General features: G+C 49.4%; 1 protein-coding gene across 1 annotated transcript; it reads left to right on the top strand.

Moving 5' to 3' along the window:
* The first annotated feature begins 4,747 nt into the window (after positions 1-4,747).
* Rcvrn (recoverin) lies at positions 4,748-12,520 on the top strand. The gene is made up of 3 exons (XM_021656002.1): positions 4,748-5,219; positions 9,211-9,322; positions 12,088-12,520. Exons 1-3 carry the CDS (start codon positions 4,839-4,841, stop codon positions 12,201-12,203), a joined length of 609 nt encoding a protein of 202 aa, XP_021511677.1. The 5' UTR covers positions 4,748-4,838; the 3' UTR covers positions 12,204-12,520.
* Positions 12,521-15,026: the final 2,506 nt, after the last annotated feature.

The following is a 15,026-nucleotide window of genomic DNA, read 5'->3' as shown; positions in this document are numbered from 1 at the left end:
TTCCTCCCCCTCCTCCAGTGTTTTGAACACTTCAGATGTTTAGAGTCATCTCTACATAAACTCTACAGAGACGATGCCCCCCCCAGGGACCCTCTTTCCTAGAAAGCCGCACACTTTTCTCCTTACAGTCTCAGCACTCCTCCTGGACTCTAGACACCAGTGATGGTTTCAGTCCTGATGACTTAGCAGAAGGCCAAAGACACCTGGACATGGATGCCCAGATAGACACAACACTACTGGCCCTAGCCTTGTGCATCCCACCCCCTAACTTCCTGCTGCCCCTCTACCTTTGGAGTTGCTGCTATTGTTTCTTTTCTCAGTCATCCATTCATGTATTCATCCAACAACTGAGTGTGTATGTCATGTCACTCTCCTCTCTGAGCTCTGGGAATACATTAGCGAACAGAACAAACAGCTCTCCATGCTTTCTGGAAAACAGGACCACACAGAAAAAGCCCAGAGAGCTAGTAAGCGCATCACTGTAAGCAGAAGCAGAGCATGGAGTGTGGAGGGACCAGGATGGCAAGGCTGGGTGTATGCCAGGGTGACTGGAGTGGCCCTGGGCAGAAGGTCTCAATAGAATAGGCACATGGGGAGCGGGGGAAAGAAGAGGCTGGCAATCTCTCAGCAAAGAAAGTTCTAGACCAAGAGGAAGCCATGATAAACGTTTGGGGCCACTGTGGCTGGAGCAGAGGAGAAGGCTGGGAGGATCCACTTTCGGAAATGGTGGCAAAATGAGCAGGGAGAGTCTACAGGAATATACCAGCTGTCGTAAACCTTTGATGCTCATCGGGAGAATGTAGGCATCTTCCCTGTAAGTACCAGCATGGCAGGGGGTGTTGGCCTCAGGTGGGTTTGGTAATCAAGACCTGGGTGTTCTTTGGAGGTAGAGCCAGGGTCTCGGCAGGAGGAAGCGGAGTGTGGCAGGCAGAGAAGTTCTGAGTTGACTGAGAATCTGGGTCCTGACTGGAGGGACAGGCAGCTGCTTCCCACAGGGAGGGGGCTGCACTTGAGAGCCCTTACCAGGCTGAATCCCCACTGCATCCATTCCCTTGTCCAATACAGACTGTTTGAAGGCCTGACTCCAGGCTCAGAGCAGGGGACAGAGAGGAATGCCATGAGGGCTGGGGTCTGAGCCCACAAACAGGGCAGGGATGGCCTCTAGGGAAGCACAGGTTGCATGGTCCAGGCAAGGCCAAGAGGAATGACACGAATGGCCTTCTCCGCCGCAGCGACAGCCATGGGTTTTTCTTTGGAGCACTGGGCAGGGTTATCGGCCCGACTCAGACTTAACAAATCAGTTCACAGTCCATCATCTCCATCAAACTTGTTTGGCTGAGGAGCATGAGTGTTCCCTCTGATAGAAGATGTTTATGCAGGTTTTCAAACAAACCTCCAGGTCATGACCCTTCACTCTCCACAGCATCAACACAGCTGCCTGTGGTCCTTCTGGGAGTCCCCCCTGCAGGCGGACCCTCCAGGACACAGCAACCTGAAGAACAGAGGCTGGACCCAGCTGCAGCCAACCTGCTTCCTCGTGGACAGAAAAGCCAGGTCTCTGTCAGACACACACACAAATCCAAAACCATGTGACTCTTTACTGTCACCTCTTTCGTTGCCATGGCAACCCCAGATCCTCACCTATGGAAATGGAGAGTCTGGACAAAAGAACAATCAGAGAGTGAGAGTGAGAAAGCCAGTGAAAAGGGAGAGGGCAGATGGAGAGAGGGAGGAAGGGAGGGAAAGAGGAAGGGAAGAAGAGGGGAAGGAGGGAGAGGCAGGGTGTTGCTGTAGCACACAAAGCCCAGAACTGGCAAGCCTGGGCTCTGTTTCTGACTTTGTCACTCAGCACCAGCATCAGCCAGGACTGGAGACAGGTCTTTGGAGCCACTCTTTCTTACTTGTGACCATGGTGGCCTTGCCTCCTATGATAGATTGCAAAGACGGTCTGACATCCTGATGTTACCTTAAAATGTATATATTGTTAGTATGTTCACGTGTGGAAGTCAGAAGACAGCGGACTCTCCTTGTCAGGCTTGTGGGACAAATGCTTTTACAGTCATCTATGTCTGGTTCCCCTGGAGACACTTGTAACCACCTTTCAGAAAGGACTCAGAGTGAGGGCTTGGAGGCAGCTGGCCTCACTCTCATCCTCTCCCCCTGGGGAGGTGTTAGGCTACGCTGCTGTTTCACATGCTTCCGGTGCTGTGCCTGGGGTGAGTGGTTTTCAATGTGGCTGGCCCATTTGTAATCACACTCAAGAACAAATGCTTCCTGCCAGGGCAGTGAGGGTCCAGGAGAGAAAGCAGCACTAAGAAATAGTATTCAGTATTGTCTCCTAAGCTGTGGAAACACACACCATAAAGAAGTGAACATTTTAAGAAGTTCTATTTTCAGTCCTTGGGAGTGTTCTGCAGTTAAGAACAGTTGCTGTGCAAGCAAACGTTCAAGTAATTAGAATCCACGTAGAAAATCAGGTGTGGGGCTAGAGAGATGGCTCAGAAGTCAAGAGCACTGGCTGAGTTCAATTCCCAGCACCCACATGGTGGCTCACAACCATCTGTAGTGAGATCTGCTGCCCTCTTCTGGTGAGCAGGTGTACATACAGGCTGAACACTGTATATATTAAATAAATCTTTAAAATAAGAAAAAAAGAAAGACAGGAGGGTCACCAGCCTAATTCCAGGTTCAATAAAAGACCCCTCTCAAGGAGGAAGACATAGTGACAGACCAAGGCACCTGCATCTGCCCCTGACCTCCATAAGTGGATTCTCCTGTAAGTTCACAGCACAGGTCACCTGTGATCCCAAAGGGCTTGGGGCTTAACCCTGCATGGAGTAGCCACTGTGCAGAGGTCAACAGCTGGACACCGCCTAGTGCAATTGGCTCTGACAGTGTGAACCTGGGAAAAGCATGAGACCACACAAGTTGAAGGCCCCATCCCCAAGACCGCCCTCACTTCACACAACCATCCCCAAGCCCAGGCCTCCATAATAAAACAAGATCCTTCTGAAATAAGCATTTTTTTATCACCCTCTATCCCACAGGGTAAGCAGTGTGCTGCCTACTTTCATGTCAACTTGACTCAAGCTAAAGCCATCAGAGAGCAGGGAGCCTCCTCTGAGAAAAATGTCTCCATAGGATCGGGCTGGAGGCAAGCCTGTGGGGTATTGTCCTTTCGTGGTGATTGATGTGGGAGGGCCCAGTTCATTGTAGCTTTTGTTTCTGCCGTCCCTGGGCTGGCGGTCTTGGGTTCTGTAGGAAAGCAGGCTGAGGAAGCCATGGGGAGCAAGCCAGTGAGCAGCACTCCTCCATGGCCTCTGCATTAGGTTCCCGCCTCCAGATTCCTGCCCTGCTTGAGCTCCTGTCCTGACCTCCTCCAGCGGTGAGCAGCGCTGTGGAATCATAAGCCAAATAAACCCTTCCCTTCCTGGGTCGCTTTTTCATCATGGTGTTCCATCGCAGCCATGGTAACCCTGACTAAGACAGGCAGATAATTCCTCGAAGCCCGTTCCAAGACAGAAAAGCAGGGACAGGTGGGAATATATGTTTAGTTTCTGGGGGATGCCTTGGAAAAGAGAAACTCCAGTTTGCAAGGTCAGGCAGTGTTGTGTGGGGATCACATAAAAGGACAGCGTCAGAAGGTAAGGATGGTTTTTCTTTCTAAAACCTCCTGTACCCACAACGGTGTTCTAATGTCTAAGGAAACAGTACGAGGTGGGGGAGGGGCAGCCATGGCTGGTACGTGAACAACTACTACCACAAAATGTATATAAATGCTACAACTCCTGGGACTGCATTCAGGTGGCATATTCACCTGCGTCCTTTGCCAGTGTGACAGGCCTCTCTGTCTCCTGCCGCCTGCCTGGCCTGCCTTCCTCAGCCCTCCTGCTCCTTTTACCCTTGGCATTTAAGGAACAATAACAACAAGACAACAGCGCTTGACTTACAGAGGAGCCGGGTCTCCACGACCCCGTCTCACGTTGAACACAACATAAGTAAAAACGGTACATAGTTCACCCGCCCCGCCAAACTCTGTAAATTAGGCTGGCCCGGCTCAGTCTGCTCGGAACACTTACACTGAACTACATCCCCTGGGGAAATTATCTCCGGCAGTTGTTTGCATAAGGCATGTTTTATACTGTGGTAAAGCTAAAACATTTAAGTAAGCTCATAGTGAGTCCTGGGCTGTGTGTGTGTGTGTGTGTGTGTGTGTGTGTGTGTGTGTGTGTGTATTTAGCACCTCCTTCGGCCAGTTTGAGCTACTTTGTCACTGTTCTTTCAACGGCAATAACAAGTAATAGGAGCCCAATCCTTCCGTTCTGGGACTTCCGTTCTGTCAGGCAGCCTGGGGTTTACCAGTGGAGGTGGGGTGGGTTGTCCCACACCATAGAGCACTGGATAAAGGAAAGGCTGAAAAGGTGCCCAGTAGGCCCAAATATGGCTGAGGGAAAGATTAGAAAAGCATCGCTAAGGATGCTCTAGGTTAAGTGGCAAGGCTGCCTGCCCCTAACCTCTGCATTTTAAGGCCCCATGGGTGCCCCTCTGATGGGGAAGTCGAGCATAGCCCAGTGTGGCTCTTCCGGAGCTTGAGTGTGGGAGGGTCCCTGGTTCAAGGGTCCCAAGATGGTCCCTTTCTTCTCAGCAGGCACAGCGGAGGTTTTAATCTCGGGAGGGTTCTGTGCCCCTCCTCCCTCCAAGGGCTGGGAGGGACTGGCTGCAAATCTCCCCCTAATCCATCAGCACCTGGGTCTCCACCCCACAGCGGGCACACAACCTCGCTAGCCAGGTGACCACACTTGTCCCTCCCGCCCCCACGGCGCGCACTCTCCCTCACCATGGGGAACAGCAAGAGCGGGGCCCTGTCCAAGGAGATCCTGGAGGAGCTGCAACTGAGCACCAAGTTCACGGAGGAGGAGCTGAGCACCTGGTACCAGTCCTTCCTGAAGGAGTGCCCGAGCGGCCGCATCACGCGGCAGGAGTTCGAAAGCATCTACGCCAAGTTCTTCCCGGACTCCGACCCCAAGGCCTATGCACAGCACGTGTTCCGCAGCTTCGATGCCAACAGCGATGGTACGCTGGACTTCAAGGAGTACGTCATCGCTCTGCACATGACCACGGCGGGCAAGCCCACGCAGAAGCTCGAGTGGGCCTTCTCGCTCTACGATGTGGACGGCAATGGGACCATCAGCAAGAACGAAGTGTTGGAGATCGTCATGGTCAGTGTGGCTCTGTCCCTGCTGCCTGTGGAGTGGGGGCTGGGCCAAGAACCAGGAGCGTGGGCAGGGAAGGGCCTCCAGTGAACTGTCAGGAATAGAGGGTAGGCACCGCTGTTGTCTGTTTCCCAAAGAACATATTATAAATATTGTGTCACGTTCCTTCCTTCTTCCTTCATCCATCCCCACCATCCCCCCTTCCTGCCTCCTTTGTTGCTTTTCTTCCTTCCACCTTCTTTCTTTCCTTCCTTCTTTTCTTTCTTTCCTTCCTTCCTCCCTTCCTCCTTCTCTGTCTCCCTCCCTCTCCTTTGATCTTTTCCTTTCACTTTCTCTCCCTTCTAGTTTCCATCCCTCTTTCTTCCTCATTTCTCCCTCCTCTCTCTCTCTCTTCCCTTCCTCCTTTCCTCTCACACACGTTCCCTTTTTTCATTAAAGTCTCCAGTTGTTTCAGCAACACACATTCAAATTCCACACCAGTGAAGTCGAAACACACACGTTTCAATTAAAAAGCAGAGGGGACATGGAATCTATTTCCGGTCCTGGTTGGTTTGTTGTTCTGGCCGTGATACGGTGGGTGTTGGCAGGGCTCCTCAAGGCTCTCACCATCGTGGTCGTTCAAGCTGGAGAGCTCTGTCTCCTCTCCCTGTCTACAATTTGTTCTGGGTATTTTTGGCGTCTCACAAATAGTTTTTTTATTTAGTCTAATATATAAGCAGTCTGTGAAATTTAGAAATGATGCAAACGAACTGTTGCCGACTAAAACTAATGTTTCTAACCAGTGTACTGATAGCACATTGCTACGTGCCTTTCCCAGGGTTTTACCTCTTCTAAGGCAATTCTAGAATCCTAACATATTGACGTGAGAGTTTTCACGTGCTTTCCTGGCACTCTTTTATCATGAGTATTTTCTATATCATCATAAATTCTTCAAAAACATTTTTCTGAGTGTGTCCCTATGTAGCTCAGGCTGTCCTCAAGTTCTCAACCTTCTTGCCTCAGTTGCCACAGTAGCTGCAATTATAGGTGTGAACCACCATAGCTACGTTAAAGAATATTTCTAAGAGCCACTTAAAATTCCACCCTTTGGAAGTGTCATAAGGCCACTCAAGCAGTCCTATAATTTTAGACATTAGAGAACTTCCATTTTTCCCTGTATTATGTCACCTAGAGTTCCTTCTTTGACTGTCTTCTGAGTCCTCCATGCTTTATTTTTCAAATTCCATTCCTGTTAGGAGGAACAGCATTCTTCATATTTTATCTAATTTTTGGTACGTTTGTAATCATGCCTTTACTTGCAGGGTTCTTCCTCCCTTATTAGGACAAGCCACAAACACAGCAGCAAAGCTGCAGCTGGGGGCAGACTAGGTCATCCCTGGAATGGAAGCCAACAAGAAGTATTCACATGCCTGCGGGGCAAAGCCTGCAGAGCAACCTCCTCTGGGTTAGTTTTGGGGTCCCAGGATGGCATGGGATGGGGACCAATTCAAAGCTACCTGAAGAGTGGTAGGTTGATGCTCTTCTAGAAAAAAGGGAAGGAAAGGAGTGGGGAGAGCTGAGGCTGTGCCAAGTGTGCAAGGCCTTGCTGGTGACCCGGTTACAAGGTCATTGTGAGAGCATTGGTCTGGAAGTCAGAAATGGTGAATTATTGTACCAGCTCTGTCACCAACTCATTATGTGACCGTGGGAAATGCATATAGCCTCTTTGGGCCCAGAGTGAGGCTTTGATCATTTATATGGCCTTTCCCAGAATCCTGAAAGCCTGGCTTTCTCCCACCACCCAACCACCAACCAACCCTCTGGTTGGAAGAGAGGTGGAACAGACAGCCAGTCACTGCCAGTACTTAGCCACCATGCCTGGACATGGTGCCAGCGGATCAGGAGAGAGGAATTCTAGGAGCTATCTGTATTTCAGTTCACTTCTGGGGACGTGTGTGCTGTCTATAAAGCCACTGCCCTGAACTACCAGGGCTAATGTCCTTGTCCTAGCACCAGTGAGGAAGCATACTTCCCATGGCTGTTGGCTTTCCTGAAGCCCAGATTAATTTCACAGACATTGATGCCCTTTTGTAATTCCCTTGAGTCTCCATGGAGGCAGGGGCAGAGACAGCAGCCTCTGGGTCCTCATGTCAGTGTACCTACCCACACCATGAGCCTGCCTAACAGCCAAGCTCCTACAGCTTTGAGTGTCCTTGTTGAGCCTGGCTGGACCTGAAGTTACCAAGCCAGTAGAATACTTGAAAGCAGGTTATCAGGTGGGTAAGTAGGGGCCACCTTGTCCACTTCTGCGATCTCATAGGTCAGGAGCACCTTTTTCTGGCTTTGTCCTTGACTGGAGAGAGAAGGAGCTGAAGGGGATCCATGAGCCCAAAGCTCAGCCTTCCTCTGGATTCCTCCTTGAACTGAAGGGTACCTGAAGGGCTTCCTGTGTCCTGAGAAGACCTCTGCCAGTCTTGTCCACGCCTCCTCCCCCAGCTTAGTCTGCAAGAACGCAGGTTCTAGAACTAAGCTGCCTGAGTTAGACTCTCTGCTGCCATAGGTAACTTTGGGCAAGTTAAATGTTTCTGGGTTTGTTTGTTGTCTGTAAAATGGGACCAGTAATTCCAGCTCTGTAGAGTTGTCTTGAGAATTAATGTAAGAAATGCCTAGAAAAGTGACACATTGATGGGAGAGCTCAGTAAGTGTTAGCATTTATGATCATGAGCCAGTCCTGCTAGAGAACTGAAGTACCTCACAGGCCCAGCAGAGGCTGTTGGATTCTCTCAAGTCTGTGGGAGGTAGGGTCTGTACTAGTGGCTCCAAACTCCAACCTCAGGGCTTCTGTGAATTATTACAGGAAAATTTCTGTTTCTTTTTTCTTTTTACTAAACAAAACTAGTCAGAAAATTTAAAAATTACATGAAAACGCAAGTCTTCTTCCACATTCACTGCCCCTTACAAAGGCTTCAAAGATGCCGTTGATGCCTGGGCCCTGCCATCAGAAATTTTGATGCAGTAGAACATACGGGGCTCTTGTAGGCTCCTGGACTGTATATAACCTTATTTTCTTGGAGAGCGCCTGATCCCACAGGCTGTTTGGGCACCAAGAAAGAGAACCCATGATGTGAAGGCTCAAACAATGACCAGGGCTTCTTTTTCTACCCATCCACTCCAACACTCACCTCTTGATTTTGTGTTTGAAATGGGAGTGTGTGTGTTGTTGTGTGCTGAGGCTCAAACATGGGAGCCTCATGGCAGAGCTTTACCACTGAGCCATAGCCCCAGCCCCATCTGACAAGAGACACAGACAAGGCAAGCTTTTCAAAGAGTAGCTGTCCCAACAGATGTGAGCAGATACCTCATTATGGTTTTGATTTCCGTTTATTTCCCCAATGATTAATGAAGTTGATCACCTTTTCACATACCTGTTGGCCATTCCTATCTTTTTAATTTTACTTTCTTTTTGAAGAGATGGCTGTCCAGTTCCATTGTCTGTTTTCAATTCAGTTATTTATAATTTTGTTTGATTTTGTGTGTGGTTGGTTTTGTTGTTTGTTTGTATGAGAGAGTCTCACTAGAGTCTCTCCTGGCTGGCCTGAAACTCTCTGTGTAGACCAGGCTGCCTCTTTCTCCCAAGTGGATTAAAGGTGTGCGTCACTACACTCAGGGTCACCTATTATTTTAGCATTGAGCTGTAAGTGTTCTTTATATGTGTTATATACTAAGCCCTTATTAAATTAATCCTTATCAAAGGTTTGCAAATATTTTCTCCCATCCCAAGGTTATCTTATTTTGTTGGCTCCTTTGCTGTGTAGAAGCATCTTAGGTTTTAACATAATCCCAGTAGCTCAAAAATCATTATCATAACTGATGTCATGAAGCTTAGCTCTAGGAATTAAAATTAAGCCTTTCATCCATCTCTGGTAGATTTTTGTGTGTGGTGTGAAGCACGGATTTCTCAGGACCACCATGCCCTCACTGCTCCTTATGACAAGGTCTTTCCCTCGGTCTGCTACAGGCTATTTTCAAAATGATCAAGCCTGAGGATGTGAAGCACCTTCCAGATGATGAGAACACCCCAGAAAAGCGGGCTGCGAAGATCTGGACGTTCTTCGGAAAGAAAGATGATGGTGAATTCCTTGTCTTTGTTACCTCTGATCTTAAGGCCTCTGCTGTTTCCTGGAGACGCAGGAAACAGACTTCCCTAATCTGAGTCACAGGGCCCAGGTCGAACTGGGATAACACTTCCTGTAGTCGTTTGGGCCACACTTTGTCCAAACTATCTTCAAAGGTCAGGAACAGGACTTGGCCCAATGCACCAGGTCTGCTACTACCTTCCAGGTGATGCCTGTTACGGGAATATCAACATACCCCTATTGCTTGCAAAATTCACTCACTCCTGGAGTTTAGGAGTTCGGGGCTGGGGCGGAAGGAAAACACTATGTATTCCAGGTTGGCAGTAACTACTGATCTTCCTGCCTCGGCTTCATGAGTACTGGGGTGTCCGTTTTGGTAGCTTTTTAAGCTAGATTTGAGGACTACTACTGCAAAGTCTGCAGGCTTCTTGGCCATGTGTATACAAAGGCAACTTTAGCAGGGTGCAGCCTTTTCTCTCTTCAGGCTGCTTGCTTTCCCTGCACAGGGAGAACAAGAGAAAATGGCACCTCACCCAGCAGAGACCTCATGACCAACTAAGAAATTAGTTTTGGTGACCCAAAAACCCCACCAAGAAGGGATTAGTGTCCATTACATTGCTACATTGCTAGAAAGTACTGGGAGGACAGCCTGTGCCGGGCCTCTCGGTGTCCCTGCTCTGCTAAAAGGCTGGCTGGAAGCGGCCTCTGGAACTTAAAGAAAGATGGAGTCCAGAGTGTGCTAACTGGAGCTGTTGGTCCATAGCATGCACGGCCATTACTGGAAGAATATAGTACAAGAGTTGGTATCATCATCATCATCATCACACACAGAGAAAGCAAGGATAGACAGATAGACAGAAAGGCACAGAGACACAAAGAGAGGGAGAGACAGAGAAAAGACAGACAGACATAGCCCCACTGGGAGACAAGAACTTGAGGAGTAAACAGCCTTAAGGAGTTCTTAAATTTTTCCCTGTGGAAATATGGAACTTATTGGTACCATATCAAATATATATATATATATATATATATATATATATATATATTGAGAGAGATGTCCCCAGCTGAGTTGTTTAAAACCCAAAGTGTTAGTTTCAGTAAACAGAGCACAATGTGGCTCACTGAATAACCAGTGCTAGCCCACTGTGTGTCCTGAGGTCATGCTGTCACCAGGGCTAATATGCAAATCCTCAGAAGGATACAGAACAAAGGTAGAGATGACCCATCCCTACTTCTCAGTCAAATGATGACGTCAAGGAAGACCCAAGGGTGGAAGCCAGGGCAAGGCAAGCAGGCTCTCAGGGTTCCTCGTGGTCTTTCCCAAGTGCCATCTGTGTCCCCACCTCCCCCTCAAAGTGATAACTCCTCAGTGCTGTGCCTAGGCACCCTCTCCCTCCATCCTGCACCTGGCCCTATTGCCACTTGTCCCCTGAACATTTTGCTTGCATGGGTTCGGGCTGTGCAAGATGGCTTCCTGTGACACTTTACTTTTGAACCCCCTTTATTCCCTCTGTGTCTTTCCATGTATCAGGGTCCGTCTGCTACTTTTTGCTAATCTGAAAATGGCTCCGCAGGGGAGGGTGGTGTCAGAAGGCTGGCTGTTACTCCTGCTGGGCTGTGCATGCCTGTGTACCTGTGTGTGCGTGTGCATGTGCATGTGTGTTTATGGCTCATCTGAAGAGAGCATCATCATGGCAACAGGCTCCAGTAGTGGGACTTTTGAGTTTGGAGTGAGGCTGGCAAGGAAGTTAGAACTTTGATCCATATTTCACCACCCAGATTTAGGCAGAGAAGTATCCTGAATCCCAGCCCCAGGGAAGACTAAGGATATGAATATAAGACAAAGGCCACGAACATAAGCCAGTGGAGATCAAATCAGCCCTGTGACACTGTGTTTACATTGTGTGCTGAGGATCACGTGAGCGACCATGAACAGAAAGGATCTGCCTCATCCTAGACTTCTTTCTATATGGAAATGTCTTCCCACAGACCCGGAGTTTCCTGAGGACAAGCTTTGACTCACTCTTTGTCCGCTATGCCCCACCCTCTTTAAGAACGGCAGCATGAAGCACACAGAGGAAGGCCACAGTGATATGCATTTGTCTGGGATGAACCTACACACACACACACACACACACACACACACACACACACGCCTGACTTGTGAGAGGTAGCAGAGGCTATCTCTCTCCATCCTCATCCCAAATGAGGTGTTCTATATTGAGAGATGAGGAATTTGCAAGCAGAGGAAGCAGTCACAGAGGTTGTGTCACCCGGTGTCATGAGGTAGCCTGGGTGCTGTGGGCACACAAGAGACTTTTCTGCAAGCCAGGCTATCCATGGCATGTCACTGTCCCCTGACCTCTCACGCCTCCTTCACTTGGGGACAGTTCCAACGTCTGCACTCAGATTGTGAGCCTGCCTCTCTCAGTCTCCCAGAGCTTTAGACTATAGGAGTATGGAGCAATTTCAAAAGCATATGAAAGGAAGTACTTATAATCAGTGATAACCAGCATGGCAAGAGAACTGTCTGAGCAGAAGGCACGGAGAATACAAGTGGGTCCTGGGAGACAGCGCCAGTCTTTAGCTGTTTCAGCATGATCTGAGGGAGGCTCAAGAGTCTTGAGGAAGGGATAGTGTCTGGGAGAGTAATGTGGGTCCCTGGGATTGCTGCATCTTCAGCATTTTCCCTCAGTTCTCCTGGGTGTTTGCAGCTTGAGACAGCCGGTCCTGACTGATGTTTCTCCTCCGCTACGCAGATAAACTTACAGAGGAGGAGTTCATCGAGGGGACCCTGGCCAATAAAGAAATTCTGCGACTGATCCAGTTTGAACCTCAAAAAGTGAAGGAGAGGATAAAGGAAAGGAAACAGTGATGACAACAGCTCAGCTCCTCCCTCACCCCCACCCCCACCCCACCCCCAGTGCGAGCATGTCAGCACACATACGCACACCCTGAACCTGGAGAGGTGGGAAACCAAACCTCTCCCTGCCAACTGAAGGTCCTTAGCAGGACACAGTTCCTGCTTCCCTTTGTCTTCGGTGTCCCTTCACACCCTACCTGTCTCCTTCCCTTGCCCAGGTAGCCCCGTGATAATCCCAGGCTTAGGTCATAGGAGTCCCAAACGTCAGCCCTGCTTAAGCTCCTTTGGGGATTGCTGGGTAAGCAGGTTCCAATAAATGCAAAAGGACTGGGTACAAGGCTGGCTGGTCATTTCCCACCTGGAAAAGGAAAGGCTCCCTGGCAACTCCAGGGTCTCTTGCAATTACAACTCCAGGCCGGCTAGGGTTCAGAAGATGCCCATGGCCCTGAGTGGTGCTTTCCTGGAGGTAATTGCCCAGAGGGCAGGTGGATCTTGTTTAGTTTTCCCGAGACAAAGTCTCACGCTGGAACATAAGCTGATCTTGAACTCGGGAAGGTCTACCCACTTACGCCTTCTGGGAGCTGGCATTACAGGCATTGAGCCTCTCCAATAGGCTGATGGAGCTTGGTGCCAAGACCAGGGTCCCCATGGTGACATGCAGAGCACTAAGGGAGTAAGTGACACAAAAGGGGCTGGCTTGTCAGAAATGGTCAAAGAAGGTCTTCCTGCTCATAGCAGACTGTGGCAGGAGATGGGCGGGAGGGGGAGAGTTTGCATCTCAGAGTGACTGACAGAGCCGTGGAAGCAGGAAGGGGCATCTCTGGTTCTAGAGGACGTGATCCTGCCAGGTGCCCTGCCGCCTTTGCCACAGCGTCGACAGAACTAGGAAAGGTCCGTTTTTACGAGCAAGCTTCTAGCAGGGCGGATATAACCAATCGCCAAAGCTGGGGACCAAGAGGTCCCAAGGGTGGCCAGGGTTCAGGAGTAGCAGAGGGGTGGACAGCTGCTGGGGTTAGCATCCTGTGACCGGCACCAAGTGGCTAGCTAAACAGCAGTACCAGCTATGGAGATGGGAGACCCTGGGTTGGCACTGATTTAGGGGATGAACAGGAGCCCTATCTGGCTGGTGAGCGATGAGGGATGAGCCATAGATGCTGCCGAGGCCCTTGTGTTGAGACAAGGAAATGGGAGTTATAAGGCCATAGGAGCACTTTGCCCAAGGTCATCCAGCTGACAGGCAGAGGCTGGCCAAGGATATGTAGTGCCAGCGTTGGGGACACCTAAGAATGCCTCAAGTGGCTTCGCTAGGACCACAGGACACATTGGGTAAAAAGCCTATTGATTCCCCAGCTTCAGGTTTCGAGATGAGGTCAGGGAAATATATGGACACAAACCTCCTGAGGGTGAGAGGTCTCCCTTTGTGGGTGTTGGGGTGATCCTTTCCAGATCCCATGATTTAGCCATAGTGCTGTCCCAATCACTAGCCCAGACACAATACTCTTGGGAAAAAGAGAACAAGAAAATAAGCACTTGGATGTTCTCTGTGAGTCAGGCATCACACGGGGTCTGTGGGTATTATTCTAGGGACGGAGGTATTATCATATATGCAATACAGATGAGAACACTGAGGCCAGGGAGTGACCGTAGGACTTAGGACATACGCTAGAGCCTCTATGATGCCCCCATAAGTTTGGGTCCTGGACATGTCAGGATTGTGTATTGTCTGTGGTGGAAGAGAGACACACACAACACAGCAACAGTGCTTGAGCAATTCCGGGATGAGGGAGTTACTGGGTAGGATTACTGTTCAGAAATTTCTAGCGTAGAAATTATGGGCCAGTGCAGAAGGAAAAGGGGGCATTTAGTCTACCCCACGGTAATTTAGGAACGCCCTTCAGGCCGCTTTTCATCCCTGCCTTGATTAAGTCTCCTGGTGGACTATGAGTCTAAAAGACCAGGCTGCCTAATCATAAAGTCCTTAAGGCTCCCGCAGATTCACCCGTAAGTCCCTTAATGCTTGGTGCCATTTCTGCCTCCATGTATCATACTACAGATGTGGTTATAAAGATCCTGATATGCTGCAAAGTCTTCTATAGGAAGCTCTGTTAAAATGGCTCCATGGTGGCAATGACATCTATCATGAGAAACAGCTCTTCTAGATTCATCTATTCAGCTTGCTTCCCACATGGTGCTTAGACACTATGAAGCTAGGGGCGACAGACGCTGAGCCGTTCCCACTTTGGGCTCCTGTGACTAAGACTTCCATAGATGGACGTAGATGCCTGGGTTCCTGCTTTCAGTCTTGGCGTATTCAGTCAGAACATCTGCAATCAGATCCAGCCATGCCTAGATTCCTGCTCCTAACCACTGGGTATTTAGTCAGAGTCTATGGAATCAGATTCAGCCATTGGTCTACTTAAAAGGTTTCCGTGTGGAAAGTGGTAGCACATGTCTGTAATCCCTTGCGAGGCTGAGGCACAAGGACTGTAAAGTCAGGGCCACTGTGACTACAGACTGAGTTTCAGACCAGCCTTGGCTATGTAGCAAAACTCTGTTTCAAAAAACTTTAAATTTTGGGGGGAGGAGGACCAGGAGGAGGCGGGTGTGGCACAATTTGGGGATGCAGCCCAGAGATACAGCTAGTTTCATCGCCCCAGTGCCAGGAGGATTGTGAGCATCAGGCTAGACCGGCAAGCAGCAAGTACACCGAGTGGTTTAAGGGCTGCTTTGGAAAAATGGAAATGCTGCCCTTCCCCTTTGACATCTGACCTCTGCTTCTGAGCCTTCCACAAAAATGGACCACACTCTTTGTGCCCACTTCTTGTCAGAAACAGT

This window comes from Meriones unguiculatus, chromosome 11 (genome assembly GCF_030254825.1).
Source record: "Meriones unguiculatus strain TT.TT164.6M chromosome 11, Bangor_MerUng_6.1, whole genome shotgun sequence".
Classification (NCBI taxonomy): Eukaryota; Metazoa; Chordata; class Mammalia; order Rodentia; family Muridae; genus Meriones; species Meriones unguiculatus.
This window is presented reverse-complemented; position numbering and strand designations above follow the sequence as displayed.